This window comes from Oncorhynchus masou, chromosome 1 (assembly GCF_036934945.1).
Source record: "Oncorhynchus masou masou isolate Uvic2021 chromosome 1, UVic_Omas_1.1, whole genome shotgun sequence".
Classification (NCBI taxonomy): domain Eukaryota; kingdom Metazoa; phylum Chordata; class Actinopteri; order Salmoniformes; family Salmonidae; genus Oncorhynchus; species Oncorhynchus masou.
The window spans coordinates 42,194,266-42,209,266 of NC_088212.1; the positions used below are offsets into that span (position 1 = coordinate 42,194,266).

At 43.7% G+C, this 15,001-nt stretch overlaps 1 protein-coding gene across 2 annotated transcripts; it reads left to right on the forward strand.

The window, feature by feature from the left end:
* Positions 1 to 8,842: 8,842 nt before the first annotated feature.
* Positions 8,843 to 14,236, forward strand: LOC135544608 (RING finger protein 37-like). Of its 2 annotated transcripts, none has more exons than XM_064972355.1 (7): positions 8,843 to 8,975; positions 10,029 to 10,096; positions 10,853 to 10,954; positions 11,082 to 11,815; positions 11,958 to 12,730; positions 12,890 to 13,081; positions 13,721 to 14,236. In XM_064972355.1, the coding sequence occupies exons 1-7, from the start codon at positions 8,873 to 8,875 to the stop codon at positions 13,990 to 13,992; spliced, it is 2,244 nt and encodes a 747-aa protein (XP_064828427.1). In that variant the 5' UTR covers positions 8,843 to 8,872; the 3' UTR covers positions 13,993 to 14,236. The 2 variants fall into 2 exon arrangements, with proteins under 2 accessions (XP_064828427.1, XP_064828436.1); XM_064972364.1 differs by having other exon boundaries at positions 8,888 to 8,975; positions 10,033 to 10,096.
* The last annotated feature ends 765 nt before the right edge of the window (positions 14,237 to 15,001 follow it).

Consider the following 15,001-nt stretch of genomic DNA (forward strand, 5'->3'; position numbering starts at 1 on the left):
AAAGAGTGTTTTGAATACTGATGTTAACCTTTCTGGTTATAAACTTTCTCGGCAAAACAGATCTTCCAAAGGTTGGAGAGTGGCAATCTTTACCAAGGATCACCTTCAGTGCTCGGTTGTCCCCACCAAGTCTGTCCCCAAACTATTTGATTTGCTGGTTTTAAGCATTAAACTTTCAAATAACTCTTTGTTGACTGTTGCTGGGTGCTATATTCCTCCATCAGCACCGGCCTGTACCCTACCTGCCCTAAGCTCTCTCCTGGCCCCTTACACTAAGTCTGAATTTGTCCTGCTAGGTGACCTAAACTGTTACATGTTTAAACCACCTGTCCTAAAGCAATGGGACTCCCTAAATCTTTCTCAGATTATCACCAATCCCACAAGGTATAACTCCAAACACCCAGAAAAAGCTACTCTCCTCGATGTTATCCTCACAAATAATCCTGATAGGTATCAGTCTGGTGTTTTCTGTAATGACCTTAGTGATCACTGTTTTACAGTCTGTGTTTGTAATGGCTGCTCAGTGAAACGACCTGTCCTGATTTGTCATAGACGCTTGCTAAAAAACTTTAATGAGCAAGCCTTCCTTCTTGACCTGGCCTCTGTAAAATGGTATAGAATCAGCTTGATCCACTCTGTCGAAGACACTTAGACCTTCTTTTTTTATATTTTCAGTGGTATTGTTAACAAACACGCCCTCATAAAGAACAGGAGAATTAAAAGCAGGTTCAACCCCTGGTTCGATCGTGATCTTGCAGAGTTACTCCACCTCAAGAATTGCATTTGGCGAACGGCTCGGCACACGCATACTCAAGCTGACTTGCTATCGTTCAGGCAAATGAGAAATAAGTGCACTCAGGCTATCCGGAAGGCCAAAGTAAGTTACTTTAAGGAGCAGTTCTCTCTCTGTGGGTCTAACCCTAAGAAGTTCTGGAAAACGGTTAAAGACCTGGAGAATAAACCCTACTCCTCACAGCTGCCCATGTCCCTTAATGTTGATGATGTGGTTATTACTGACAAGAAGAACATGGCTGAGCTCTTTAATCACCATTTCATTAAGTCAGGATTCCTATTTGACTCAGCCATTCCTCCTTGCCCGTCCAACATTTCCTCATCTCCCACCCCTTCTAATGCGACTATCCCCGATGCTTTTCCATAATTTCCCCTGCCCCGCAACAAGGTTTCTCCCTGCAGTCACTGAGTCCGAGGTGCTAAAGGAGCTCCTTAAACTTGACCCTCCCCAAAAAATCTGGGTCAGATGGTTTGGACCCTTTCTTCTATAAGGTTGCTGCCCCTATCATCGCCAAGCCTATCTCCAACATTTTCAACCCGTCTCTCCTTTCTGGGGAGGTTCCCATTGCTTGGAAGGAAGCCACAGGTCATTCTTTATTTAAAGGGAGAGATCAAGCTGATCCTAACTGTTATAGGCCTATTTCTATGTTGCCCTGTTTATCAAAAGTGTTGGAAAAACGGTCAATAATCAACTGACTGGCTTTCTTGATGTCTATAGTATTTTCTCGGGTATGCAATCTGGTTTCCGCTCAGGTTATGGATGTGTCACTGCAACCTTAAAGGTCCTGAATGATGTCACCATTGCCCTTGATTCTAAGCAATATTGTGCTGCTATTTATATTGACTTGGCCAAAGCTTTTGATACAGTAGACCATTCCATTCTTGTGGGCCGGCTTAGGGGTATTGGCGTCTCTGAGGGGTCTTTGGCCTGGTTTGCTAACTACCTCTCTCAAAGAGTGCAGTGTCTGTCACCAAGGGAGTACCCCAAGGCTCAATCCTAGGCCCCACACTCTTCACAATTTACATCAACAACATAGCTCAGGCAGTAGGAAGCTCTCTCATCCATTTATATGTAGATGATACAGTCTTATACTCAGCTGGCCCCTCCCCGGATTTTGTGTTAAATGCTCTTCAACAAAGATTTCTTAGTGTCCAACAAGCTATCTCTACCCTTAACCTTGTTCTGAATGCCCCTCTTCCCACAGGTGTTATTACTACCTCTGATGGTTTAGAGTTTGAGGTAGTCACCTCATACAAGTACTTGGGAGTATGGCTAGATGGTGCACTGTTCTTCTCTCAGCACATATCAAAGATACAGGCTAAAGTTAAATTTAGTCTTGGTTTCCTCTATTGTAATCGCTCCTCTTTCACCCCAGCTGTCAAACTAACCCTGATTCAGATGACCATCCTACCCATGCTAGATTACGGAGACATAATTTATACATCGGCTGGTAAGGGTGCTCTCGAGCGGCTAATGTTCTTTACCATTCGGCCATCAGATTCTCCACCAATGCTCCTTATAGGACACATCACTGCACTCTATACTCCTCTGTAAACTGGTCATCTCTGTATACCCGTCGCAAGACCCACTGGTTGATGCCTATTTATAAAATCCTCTTTGGACTCACTCTCCACTATCTGAGATATCTACTGCAGCCCACATCCTACACATACAACACCTGTTCTGCCAGTCACATTATGTTAAAGGTCCCCAAAGCACACATATCCCTGGGTCACTCCTCTTTTCAGTTCGCTGCAGCTAGCGACTGGAAGGTGCTGCAACAAACACTCAAACTGGACAGTTTTATTTCAATTTCTTTATTCAAAGACTCAATCATGGACACTCTTACTGACAGTTGTGGCTGCTTTGTGGGATGTATTGTTGTCTCGACCTTCTTGAACTTTGTGCTGTTGACTGTGCCCAATAATGTTTGTACCATGATTTGTGCTGCTACCATGTTGTATTGCTACCATGTTTCTGTCATGTTGTGTTGCTACCATGCTTTTGTCATGTGTTGCTGCCTTGCTATGTTGTTGTCTCAAGTCTCTCTTTATGTAGTGTTGTCTGTAATGTTGTGATGTGTGTTTTGTCCTATATTTATATGGTATTTATTTATTTATTTTAATGCCAGGCCCCCGTCCCCACAGGAGGCCTTTTGCCTTTTGGTAGGCCGTCATTGTAAATAAGAATTTGTTCTTAACTGACTTGCCTAGTTAAATAAAGGTTAAATAAATACTACAATACCCATTTCAAAGGCACATAAATCTTGTGTCTTGCCCATTCACCCTCTGAATGGCACACATACACAATCCATGTCTCATGGCTTAACAGTCCTTCTCTAACCTGTGTCCTCCCCTCCATCTACACTGATTGAAGTGAATTTAACAAGTGACATCAATAAGGGATCATATTCACCTGGATTCACCTGGTCAGTCTGTCATGGAAAGAACAAGTGTTCCTAGTGTTTTGTATACTCAGTGTAGTTTTGTGGTTTTATATTTGTTATTATTTCAGTGTTTTATTTTAAATTTAGTTTCAGTTTTTAGACCTGATTTGCTGGTTTTTATTTAGTTTTAGTTCTATACAAATACATCTTTAGTTGTTATATTATTTTTGGTTTTAGTGTTAGGGACAGAAAGTATATGTGGGAGCATAGGAGGGGCCATTTGTGTTAAATACTGTAGTTATGTGGGATTTTTGGGATGTCTCTTCTTGCCACTGGGGCCGGGGGGACAGGTGGGGGGTCAGGTCATAGGTTACTTTAGGTTAGGTTTAAATTGTAAAGCCAATCTCAATGTAACTTGGATTTAAAATAAATGTTTACACCAATCCAATGCTTTAAAAACAATATATACACATGCCAGCGGAGGGTGCTGAGGGGAGGACGACTCGTAATAAAACCATGTGTTTGATACCATTTGTAACGGATCTCGTCCTCCTCTTCTGAGCAGGAGAAGCGAGAAGGATCGGAGGACCAAAACGCAGCGTGGTAAGTGTCCATAATGTTTATTTTAAACATAAACTGAACACTACGAAAATACAAAACAATAAACATGAAATTAACGAAACAGTCCCGTGTGGCGACAAACACTGACACGGAAGACAAACACCCACAACCCAAAACTGAAACCCAGGCTACCTCCGTATGATTCTCAATCAGGGACAACAATTGACAGCTGCCTCTGATTGAGAACCATACTAGGCCGAACTCAAAAACAAACATAGAAAAACAAACATAGACTGCCCACCCAACTCACGCCCGGACCATACTAAAACAAAGATAAAATAACAGAACTATGGTCCGAACGTGACACCATTCCAACTATTCCGCTCCAGCCATTACCACGAGCCGGTCCTTCCCTAAAGAGGGTGCCACCAACCTCCTGTGATACATGCATACATATATACAAGACATACAATTGAAGTCGGAAGTTTACATACACTTAGGTTGGAGTTATTAACTAGTTTTTCAAACACTCCACAAATTTCTTGTTTTAACAAACTATAGTTTTGGCATGTACAACAATTGTTTACAGACAGATTATTTCGCTTATAATTCACTGTATCACAATTCCAGTGGGTCAGAAGTTACCATACACTAAATTGACTGTGCCTTTAAACAGCTTGGTAAATTCCAGAAAATTATGTCATGGCTTTAGAAGCTCCTGATAGGCTAATTGACATCATTTGAGTCAATTGGAGGTGTACCTGTGGATGTATTTCAAGGCCTACCTTCAAACTCAGTGCCTCTTTGCTTGACATCATGGGAAAATCAAAAGAAATCAGCCAAGACCTCCACAAATCTGGTTCATCCTTGAGAGCAATTTCCAAACACCTGAAGGTACCACGTTCATCTGTACAAACAATAGTACGCAAGGATAAACACCACGGGACCACGCAGACGTCATATCGCTCAGGATGGAGAGAGGCGTTCTTTCTCCTAGAGATGAACATGCTTTGGTGCGAAAAGTGCAAATCAATCCCAGAACAACAGCAAAGGACCTTCTGAAGATGCTGGAGGAAACAGGTACAAAAGTATCTATGTCCACAGTAAAACGAGTCCTATATTGACATAACCTGAAAGGCCACTCAGCTCCAAAACCACCGTAAAAAAGCCAGACTGCGGTTTGCAACTGCACATGGGGACAAAGATCTTACTTTTTGGAGAATTGTCCTCTGGACTGATGAAACAAAAATAGAACTGTTTGGCCATAATGACCATCGTTATGTTTGGAGGAAAAGGGGGAGGCTTGCAAGCTAACAAACACCATCCCAACCGTGAAGCACTGGGGTGGCAGCGTCATGTTGTGGGGGTGCTTTGCTGCAGGAGGGACTGGTGCACTTCACAAAATAGATGGCATCATGAGGGAGGAGAATTATGTGGATATATTGAAGCAACATCTCAAGACATCAGTCAGGAAGTCAAAGCTTGGTCGCAAATGGGTCTTCCAAATGGACAATGACCCCAAGCATACTTCCAAAGTTGTGGCAAAATGTCTTAAGGACAACAAAGTCAAGGTATTGGAGTGGCCAACACAAAGCACTGACCTAAATTCTATAGAACATTTGTGGGCAGAACTGAAAAAGTGTGTGCGAGCAAGGAAGCCTATAAACCTGACTCAGTTACACCAGCTCTGTCAGGAGGAATGGGCCAAAATTCACCCAACTTATTGTGGGAAGCTTGTGGAAGTTTACCCGAAATGTTTGACCCAAGTTAAACAATTTAAAGGAAATGCTACCAGATACTAATTGAGGGTATGCAAACTTCTGACCCACTGGGAATGTGATGAAAGAAATAAAAGCTGAAATAAATAATTCTCTCTACTATTATTCTGACATTTCACATTCTTAAAATAAAGTGGTGATCCTAACTGACCAAAGACAGGGCATTTTTACTATGTCAGGAATTATGAAAAACAGAGTTTAAATGTATTTGGCTAAGGTGTATGTAAACTTTCAACTTCAGTTGTACATACATGCCAATGGAGGCTGGTGGTGGGCGATATAGGAGGACGGGCTCATTGTAATGGCTGGAATGGAATAATTGGAACGGTATCAAACATATAGAAACCACATTTTACTCTGTTCCATTTATTCCAGTCCAGCCATTACAATAAGCCTGTCCTCCTGTAGCTCCTCCCACCAGCCTCCACTGATACATACATACAGTACATACAGTGGCAAGAAAAAGTATGTGAACCCTTTGTAATTAAATGGATTTCTGCATAAATTTGACCTAAAATTTGATCTTCATCTAAGTCACAACAATAGACAAACAATGTGCTTAAATAACACAAATTATTGTGTTTTCTTGTCTACTTTGAATACATAATTTAAACAATCACGGTGTAGGTTGGGAAAAGTATGTGAACCCCTAGGCTAATGACTTCTGCAAAAGCTAATTGGAGTCAGGAGTCAACTAACCTGGAGTTGAATCAATAAGACGAGATTGGAGATTTTGGTTAGAGCTGCCCTACCCCATGAAAAACTCACAAAATTTTAGTTTGCTATTCACAAGAAGCATTACCTGATGTGAACCATGCCTCGAAGACCTACGATTAAGAATTGTTGCCGTGCATGAAGCTGGAAATGGTTACAAAGTATCTCTAAAAGTCAGTCCACGGCAAGACAAATTGTCTATAAATGGAGAAAGTTCAGCACTGTTGCTACTCTCCCTAGAAGTGGAGGTCCTGCAAAGATGACTACAAGAGCACAGCGCAGAATGCTCAATGAGGTTAAGAAGAATCCTAGAGTGTCAGCTAAAGACGTACAGAAATCTCTGGAAAATGCTAACATCTCTGTTGATGAGTATACAGTACATAAAACACTAATCAAGAATGGTGTTCTTGGGAGGACATCATGGAAGAAGCCACTGCTGTCCACAAAAACCATTGCTGCACATCTGAAGTTTGCAACAGAGCACCTGGATGTTCTACAGCGCTACCGGCAAAATATTCTGTGGACAAACTAAAGTTGAGTTGTTTGGAAGTAACACACAACACTATGTGTGGAGAGAAAAAAAGGCACAGCACACCAACATCAAAACCTCATCCCAACTGTAAAGTATGGTGGAGGGAGCATCATGGTTTGGGGCTGCTTTGCTGCCTCAGGGCATGGACAGCTTGCTATCATCGACGGAAAAATGAATTCCCAAGTTTATCAAGACATTTTGCAGTAGAATGTAGGGCAATATGTCTGCCAATTGAAGCTCAACAGAAGTTAGGTGATGCAACTAGACAACGACCCAAAGACAGAAGTAAATCAACAACATAATGGCTTGAACAGAAGAAAATACCCCTTCTGGAGTGGCTCAGTCAGTTCTGACCTCAACCCGATTGAGATGCTGTAGCTTGACCTCCAGTGAGCGGTTCACACCAGACATCCCAAGAGTATTGTGGAACTGAAACAGTTTTGAAAAGAGGAATAGTCCAAAATTCCTCCTGAACGTTGTGCAGGTCTGATCTGCAACTACAGAAAACATTTGGTGAAGGTTGCCAAAGGAGGGTCAACCTGTAATTAAATCCAAGGGTTCACATACTTTTTCCAACCTGTACTGTGAATGTTTACAATGTGTGTTCAATAAAGACATGACATTTTTTAATTGTTTGTATGTTCTTAGTTTAAGCAGACTATGTTTGTCTATTGTTGTGACTTAGATGAAGATCAGATAACATTTAATGACCAATTTATGCAGAAATCCAGGTAATTCTAAAGGGTTCACATAATTTTTCTTCCCACTGTACTTACATATATCATACAGGCTTATACTACAGACTTGTGTTCTGACCTGACAGTAAGAAAAATCTAGTTAGCTACCTAGCTTTCCCCCCCGCTGTTAGCTAGTGATAGCTAATGTAAAAAAAAAAAAACTAAGTTTTTTTTCTGGCAGGAAAACCAGCATCCACCTTTATAATATGTGCCATTTAGAAGAGGCTTTTTTACATTTTAGTCATGTAGCAGACACTCTTATCCAGAACGACAGCAGTGAGTGCATATATTTTCCGTACTGGTCCCCCTTGACAATCAAGCACAACTCTGGCCTCGCAAGTGCCATGCTCTACCAACTGAGCCACATGGGACCCAAAGCAACTTACAGACATGCCTACATTTATTTTAGGTAGGGAAGAGTGGGGTAAATTGAGCCATTTTTTTACATTCAGCATAACTCAGTCAGTCAATCAATCAATCAAATGTATTTATAAAGCCCTTCTTACATTAGCTGCTGTCACAAAGTGCTGTACAGAAACCAAGCCTAAAACCCCAAACAGCAAGCAATGCAGGTGTAGAAGCACAGTGGCTAGGAAAAACTCCCTAGAAAGGTCAGAACCTAGGTAGAAACCAAGAGAGAAACCAGGCTATGAGGGGTGGCCAGTCCTCTTCTGGCTGTGCCGGGAGGAGATTATAACAGAACATGGCCAAGATGTTCAAATGTTCATAGATGACCAGCAGGGTCAAATAATAATAATCACAGTGGTTGTCGAGGGTGCAACAGGTCAGCACCTCAGGATTAAATATCAGTTGGCTTTTCATAGCCGATCATTCAGAGTATCTCTGCCGCTCCTGCTGTCTCGAGAGAGTTGAAAACAGCAGGTCTGGGACAGGTAGCACGTCCAGTGAACAGGTCAGGTACCAGTCAACAGGCCAAGCCCCCCCCCACCGTTGTTTGCTCTATAACCTGTTAGTTCATATGCCTTGCCACCATGATGTGTGCAAGTATGTGTTTGATTCCCTAGAAACAATGGTGGCTCAATTTACAACAATCTCCCCTAGGTGCCATTATCTAATACATCTGTCAAGGTACTGCTGCTATTCTGATGTAAACCTATCTTGCCACATCGAAACAATTAACCATTTAGAATTAAGAAAAATACTTTAATTCATAGCAGAGAAGCTGTAAGAACAGCTTTAACATTGTAGGCCTATCTGCTTTTGGCATCATAGTGCCATACTCAGAGCCGTTTTATTAGAACTGTCACAAGGTAGTAGCAATCGTGAAAACAGTTGACGAAGTGAAATTTGTCCCTCTTCTCTTTCCTTACATTAGCTAGCTAGCTAGTAGTCAGTGTTTTGGTTAAATGCATGCCAAAGTGGTCCCCCCAGAGAAAAGCTCAAGTGATTGTATCTTCATATATTTCAGACAGTTCGTGTGAGCTCTTCTACGAGAACATTAGCAGGAAGCACGGTAAACTCAGATAGCTTGATAGCCAACTTTCTGCAATAAGTTGACGTTAGACCGGTTTCTGTAAACAAAACCTAGCTAGCTAGCTAGCGAACGTTCGCTGGCAATTAAACAACTAACGTTAGCCAGAGAGACCCCATCGCCGGGTCTATGGCTAGGAAACAACCAATGAAGTACTACCTAACTAGTTGGTTATCTTTAGAGATGAAAGGACCAACATAAATGACAGAATATTGTCATTAGTCGACCGGTTGTATGTGGAATAGGCTATAATGTGTTCAAATGCTATTATGTAGCTAGCATATATGCCTCTGTAGCGTTATCTATCTAGCTAACGTGTCTATGTTGTGTTGTGGAGGAATAGCTAGGCTAACTGAACATGACTATATAACTCCAGATAGGCTACTGAATGGCATAATTGTATATATGTTTTCTTTACTGTTATGTCCTTTTTCTTTGTGTTCCATTAGAATGTAGTGTCATCCTCCTTACGATTTATTGGATGTAACATAGTGCTATGAGTTATATATTGCTTCCCAAGAGATTGCCTACTTGATTCAAGGAAACAATCGTAAATTAATGTGAAACTAAATAAAAGTGCCCCTTTCTAGGACAAGGTCATCTGACCGCTCACAGTGGAGAGAGGTCAAGGGTATTAGCAATTCTGAAGAGAAACCATTTCGTTCAGTTTGTAGCTATTACTGCCTGTATAGAACTTCATTGTGTGTTTATGATTCACAACACACTGGCCTTACTCTTCCCCTTGTCACTGTAAGAAATATTTGCTGTGTAGATGTATGTCTTTTTTTTTACACTGAACAAGAATTTACAATAAATATCTAGGCAATTAAATGGAATTATTCATCATCTCTGTCATACATCCACTCACATGCTGCCCTGTGTGATCAGTAGGGTTGGCACTTGTTTTGCTATGCCTGGTTTAGACTGTTGTCTGAAAGATTTTCATAATTCCACCGAGTAAGTTGGTAACCCTTATGAGGAGAGCAATCTCTAGTGTAGAAGTTAACATTGATTTTAGTTTTGTGTTTTTTTCAGCAAGTGTGAAGACCATGGTGGTGAATCTCTGCCTGCCACATTTCAAGACCACCATCCAGTGTGACAAGGTACAAAACATTTTACATTGCGTTAGGATTGTATGGACCGGAGCTGACATTATCCCCCCTTCCATGGGTTATTTTCTAGCGTTGGTTCAACGTGTCGGCTAACAATCTGAACAAAGGTTGTATGCTTTATTTAAAAAATATATATGATTTAACTTTTTAATGAACTAGGCAAGTCGGGGGGGTGTTTCTAAGTAAAACATCTAAAATGAGCATTCTTATTGGAAAAGTTCAGATACTTGCTTTCCTCCTGGGTGTGAACCTGGCATCCAACTGAAAAAGCCACCTTTCCTTTTTTTCTCGTCTCACCCTCTTGTCCTTCTTTAATACATCTTGTGGTCATGTTCTGTCTTCTGGGTTTTATGGAGACGAGGAGGAAAAGAGCTAGGGTGAGAGATGTGCACTAGAATGAGAGGAAGAGGTTGGCAGGAGAGGGACAAGTGTGGGAGGTTGAATCACAGCTGACCTTGCTCTGTTCCTCGCGTTGTATTATAGGCTGAATGATACTCTCTTGGCTAGTCCTTATTATTCTTCTGGGAGTGAATCTTCAACCTTTTCTCTTTTACCTCTCCCGCTCTCCTTTCATTCTCCACCTCTTTGCCCTTCCTGTCTCCTCTTTCCCTGACCTCACTTTACCCCTCATAACTTCTCTTTTCAACCCTACCTATCTCCTCCTCCTTTCCATCCCTCATCCCTCTCCCCTTCCTCACTCTTCACCCTCCTCTCTCCTCTCTACTTTTCCCACTCTCCCTCATCTAGCTGTGTGCAGATGGGTATGACGTCACCAACCTCCTATCGGCCGACCCAACAGTCCGGAGGCGGGGTTTTAAGCTGGAGTACTTCCTTCGGCCACCCGTTCAGGTGAGCTTACGCTCTAAAATATTTAGAGGTTAATCTTAGGACATCACTGTCTTATTCATCATCTCTTTCTAGAGAAGTGGTCATTTTGGGTGTGTTTCTGTCTAATCTTCCCTTTATCTGACCCTAGGTGACACTGCAGTTTGGTTTCCAGGTGGAAGTGTGTCGGGTGGATGTGGAGCTGTGGCCCTGGGGGATGGACCGTGGACAGGCCTGCAAGAGGCTGGAGATCAGCACCAGCTCTGATCCCCCACTCCCTCACAACCACAGCCTAGAGCAGGGCCAAAGTCAGGTCCAACAAGGCCAAGAGAAGGGCCAGCAATGGGATCAAGCCAAGTCCCAATTTAAAGGCCACCAATGGAGCCTCCAGGCCCAACAATGGAGCCTACAAGGCCAGGAGAAGAGCCAGCAATGGGCCCAACGTGGCCAAACTCAGAGTCACACAGACACCAGCCAGGGGGATTTCCGCCTCGTGGGACGCTGTGAACTAAGAGAAGAGACCCATGTCAGTTTCTCCCATCCCTGTTTCCGCCCGCGTCCTCCCTTTCCCTCCCTGCCACCGCCCCCCCGAGAGGGGTGTAGACAAGAGGAGCTGTGGAGCAGGGGGCCGCTCTCACTAGGCTCTGTGAAGCAGCTCCGTGTGTCAGTGCCGTACGGTGCGGGTGCCTCTGCAATGGGGCTCAAGGCACTGGCAGTGTGGGGGCTGCCTTCTCGCTGCTGCCCTCCAGAGGAGGCGGAGAGGGTGAGAATAGCACATGAGAATGCTAGCCTGAGACCAGCGCCACAGCTTAGCCACTTGGCATCAGCGCAGTCTCCACCTGTCGTTCAACCACAGCCACTGTCACAGACGACAACAGCAACTAGGTAAAGTGTGTATTAAATGCTGACTGTTTTCAACACAATATATGATGCAAGGTGAATTGTAATTCTGTTCCACAAGCCAAAGGCAAGATCTCTGGGATGATAATAATGTTCTGTATTTTTCTCGGTCCAACCCCCCTCCCAGCCTCTTGCAGGTCCCTGAGGATTTCCTGGACCCCCTGACCCAGGAAGTGATGCTGCTCCCTATGCTGCTGCCCAGCGGAGTGTCTGTGGACAGCTCCACTCTGGAGGAGTACCAGAGGAGGGAAGCTACCTGGGGTCGTGTCCCCAACGACCCCTTCACCGGTGTCCCCTTCATCCCTGAGGCACAGGCCCTCCCCAACCCCCACCTGAAGAGCCGCATCGACCGCTTCCTGCTTCAGACAGGGTTAGAGGTCAGGGAGGGGATGGTGGGGAGGCAGGTCCAGGGGGAGAGTCCGCACACCTCCAGGCTCATACCCCCAGAGAGGACTGGGGACAGTGGGGACTCTGCTGTCACTACTGCTGCTGCTGCTATAGAGTCAGCCAACCACCAGGGTGCACTTAGCAGAAACAGTGGGACACTCACACAGACTACCCAAAAACGTGCAGAAAGTGTAAATACTGAGAGGAGCCACTCTACACAGCAAAGGGGAACCGGAGCTTTTAACAACAGGGTGAAGAATGGGAAGGACCGGTGTGCTGGTAAAGTTGGTCATAAAGAAGGGGTAGTGGATAGAGTGAGTCCCCAGGATATAGGGCCAGATTTGGGGAGTAGGAGGAAGAGAGAGCTGGAGGTTTGGGCCACTCTGATCCGCTCTAAGGGAAAGGGTGAGCCCACCGCGGCCAAAGCAGCCTCTGCTAGTGCTGGTCACGCCAAGGAGCTAATTCCTGACTCGAAAAGACTAAGAACAGACACAAACTCCACTATCTCCACAGGTAAGTGGTAAACTGGTGTAGACAATTCAAAAAGCTTGAGAGCAAAACATCAAGGCATTCATTCTCTTGCTCGTTCAAAGGCCTTTATTGAAGGTTGGATCTATCAAATATTTGAATGTGTCACTCATGAGAGTTGCTGTGTTATTCCTTTTGTTCCAGCCACCGTTCCCAGCGGTAGCTCCCATGAGCATTGTTCGTCTGCCAGTCTAGACCATGAGCAGCGTTTGTCTGCCAGTCTCGACCAGGCCCTTCTCTCAGCCCTGCAGGGTCGACCCTCCTTTACCTCCTACACCTCCCAAACCCCCCAGGTCCAACACAAACACACAGACACACCCGCTGACACCCCAACAGGTAGGAGCAGCGGCTAGTGGCTGGTATGAATATGGCTAAGATGTATCTTTTCCTCTAAGTAATCACTGATCTGACAAGGAAAAACAATTCAGTGGAATCCTGTTATTTCTCTTCTCCAATCCCGTTCAGAAAAGTGATTACTTCAATTAAAATGGCTGTAATGCTTTTATAAGGTTTTCCATCAACTTCAGGGTTGAGAGTACGAATGAATGACGGAGAAAGTATTGAGTTGACTAGTCATTAGTTGAACAAGTTAGATGGTTAAGTAGTGAAATGTTGCCTAGTTACCAGGGAGAAAGACACTTAAAACATAGAGAGGCAGTCCAACGGCAGGATTTTCAGGCCTACTACACTGTACCAAGGTCTTTCAGTTTGTTATTTTCACCTCCAGTGTGTGTGCAGAGATGGGTCAAGATGGGTCTTTCTTTATACCGGATCCTCTGCGACTTGCCATAAAAGCGTTATTTCCATTGCTGTAATTCCTGTAGTTTGTTGATAGCCTTTTTTCAATAATGTTTCAGTTGATGGAGAGTGAATACAGTGGTCTGTGAGAGAGAAAATAAAAACGGAACAGATACTCATTCAAGGTTATATGTACTGCTCAATACGTGTTCTCTTTCTCTCCTTCACCCTCTATAGCTTTTCCTATTTCTCTCCTTCCCCCCCTTCTCTCTCCCCTTCCCTTTCTCTCTCTCCCAGGTGAGAACAGGTGTGGTTCATGTTCCTGCTCTCTGTCCGTCTACTCGACCTCTCCGTCAGCATACCGCCTGCCCTGTGGTCACTTCCTGTGCCGTCCCTGCCTACACAGGAAGTCCCGCCCACTTGTCACCACAGCAATGCCCAATCACATCCTATGTCCCACCTGCAATATCCCTGCCTCTTCCAGTAACATCACACGCGTGCATCACTGAATGAAAAAATGTGTGGCATTAACCACTGAACAACCCTACTCACTGAAAACATGTGTGTTGTTAACCACCACCGGACTCCCACTCACTGTACATGCCTGTGCTCTTCACTGCAAATGTGAGGGGTGGACATTGGAGGAAATGGGACTTTATTATCCCTTGGGCCTTGATAAACAAATACACCTGTCTTGTGCTGCCCCTCTACCCCACTCCCCAACAGAAGTCATTAAAACGTTTACAGACTAAACTTCTTAAATGTATGTTTTAGTTTGGTTTATTAATTGTGGTGATGTAGGTCGTACTTGCACACAAGTGTCATAACTTAAGGAGAGTGTGTCTCTGTTTCTGCTTTATCTAACTTGTCTTGCTAAACATGGCAATATTGTAGCGCCACAGCTTTTTGTCAGCTGCTGTTGTATAGATTGATCTGAGAGGAATAGAAAAGTGTGTTCAGTCACAAAGAAAGGTTGGGGGAGATGGAGAATGAGAGAGAACAGAGTGGTCCAAGGTTGCTGTATCTGAGTGGCCAGTAAGGAAAAACCTCTTTGTTGATCCCGCCCCCCCTTGTTTTCAAGATTCAAAATATATTTTGCCACAATAGTCTCAAACATAAAGACAAAAATGTTAATTGACAGGGACTTCATACATAGGTAATTTAAAGCAACTTCATAGGTGACTAGATTTATCTATACTATTCTCCCTCTCATTCTCTTCGGCCTTTTCACATTTGGGCAAAAGTCCGTCCTCTCTCCTCCGTGACCCGGAAACTGAAATGTGGTCGAGGATAGTGTCAATATGATAGTAGGTGAACGCGAGAGTGTCTTCCCCCCCTCGATAGCCACCTTTCATCGAGGACAGTCGTGTGTCCTACCCGAGTCCTTTGTAGAAGAGTTTTGAAATCTGCCACATCCCGTTTGAATAAGCTATTGTTTTGTAAGAGAAGGACATGTTCATGTTAAAAATGATAAGTAGCATGTTTTTATCTAGAAAATGTATTGCGCAACTAACTTTG

What these genes read in the sequence shown, in the direction of transcription:
- LOC135544608 (XM_064972355.1), top strand. Translation starts at nt 8,873, where the DNA reads ATGCCAAAGTGGTCCCCCCAGAGAAAAGCTCAAGTGATTGTATCTTCA. An exon ending in CAGACGACAACAGCAACTAG is followed by an intron (nt 11,816 to 11,957) that starts GTAAAGTGTGTA and finishes CCCCCCTCCCAG; the next exon opens with CCTCTTGCAGGTCCCTGAGG. An exon ending in ACCCGCTGACACCCCAACAG is followed by an intron (nt 13,082 to 13,720) that starts GTAGGAGCAGCG and finishes CACCCTCTATAG; the next exon opens with CTTTTCCTATTTCTCTCCTT.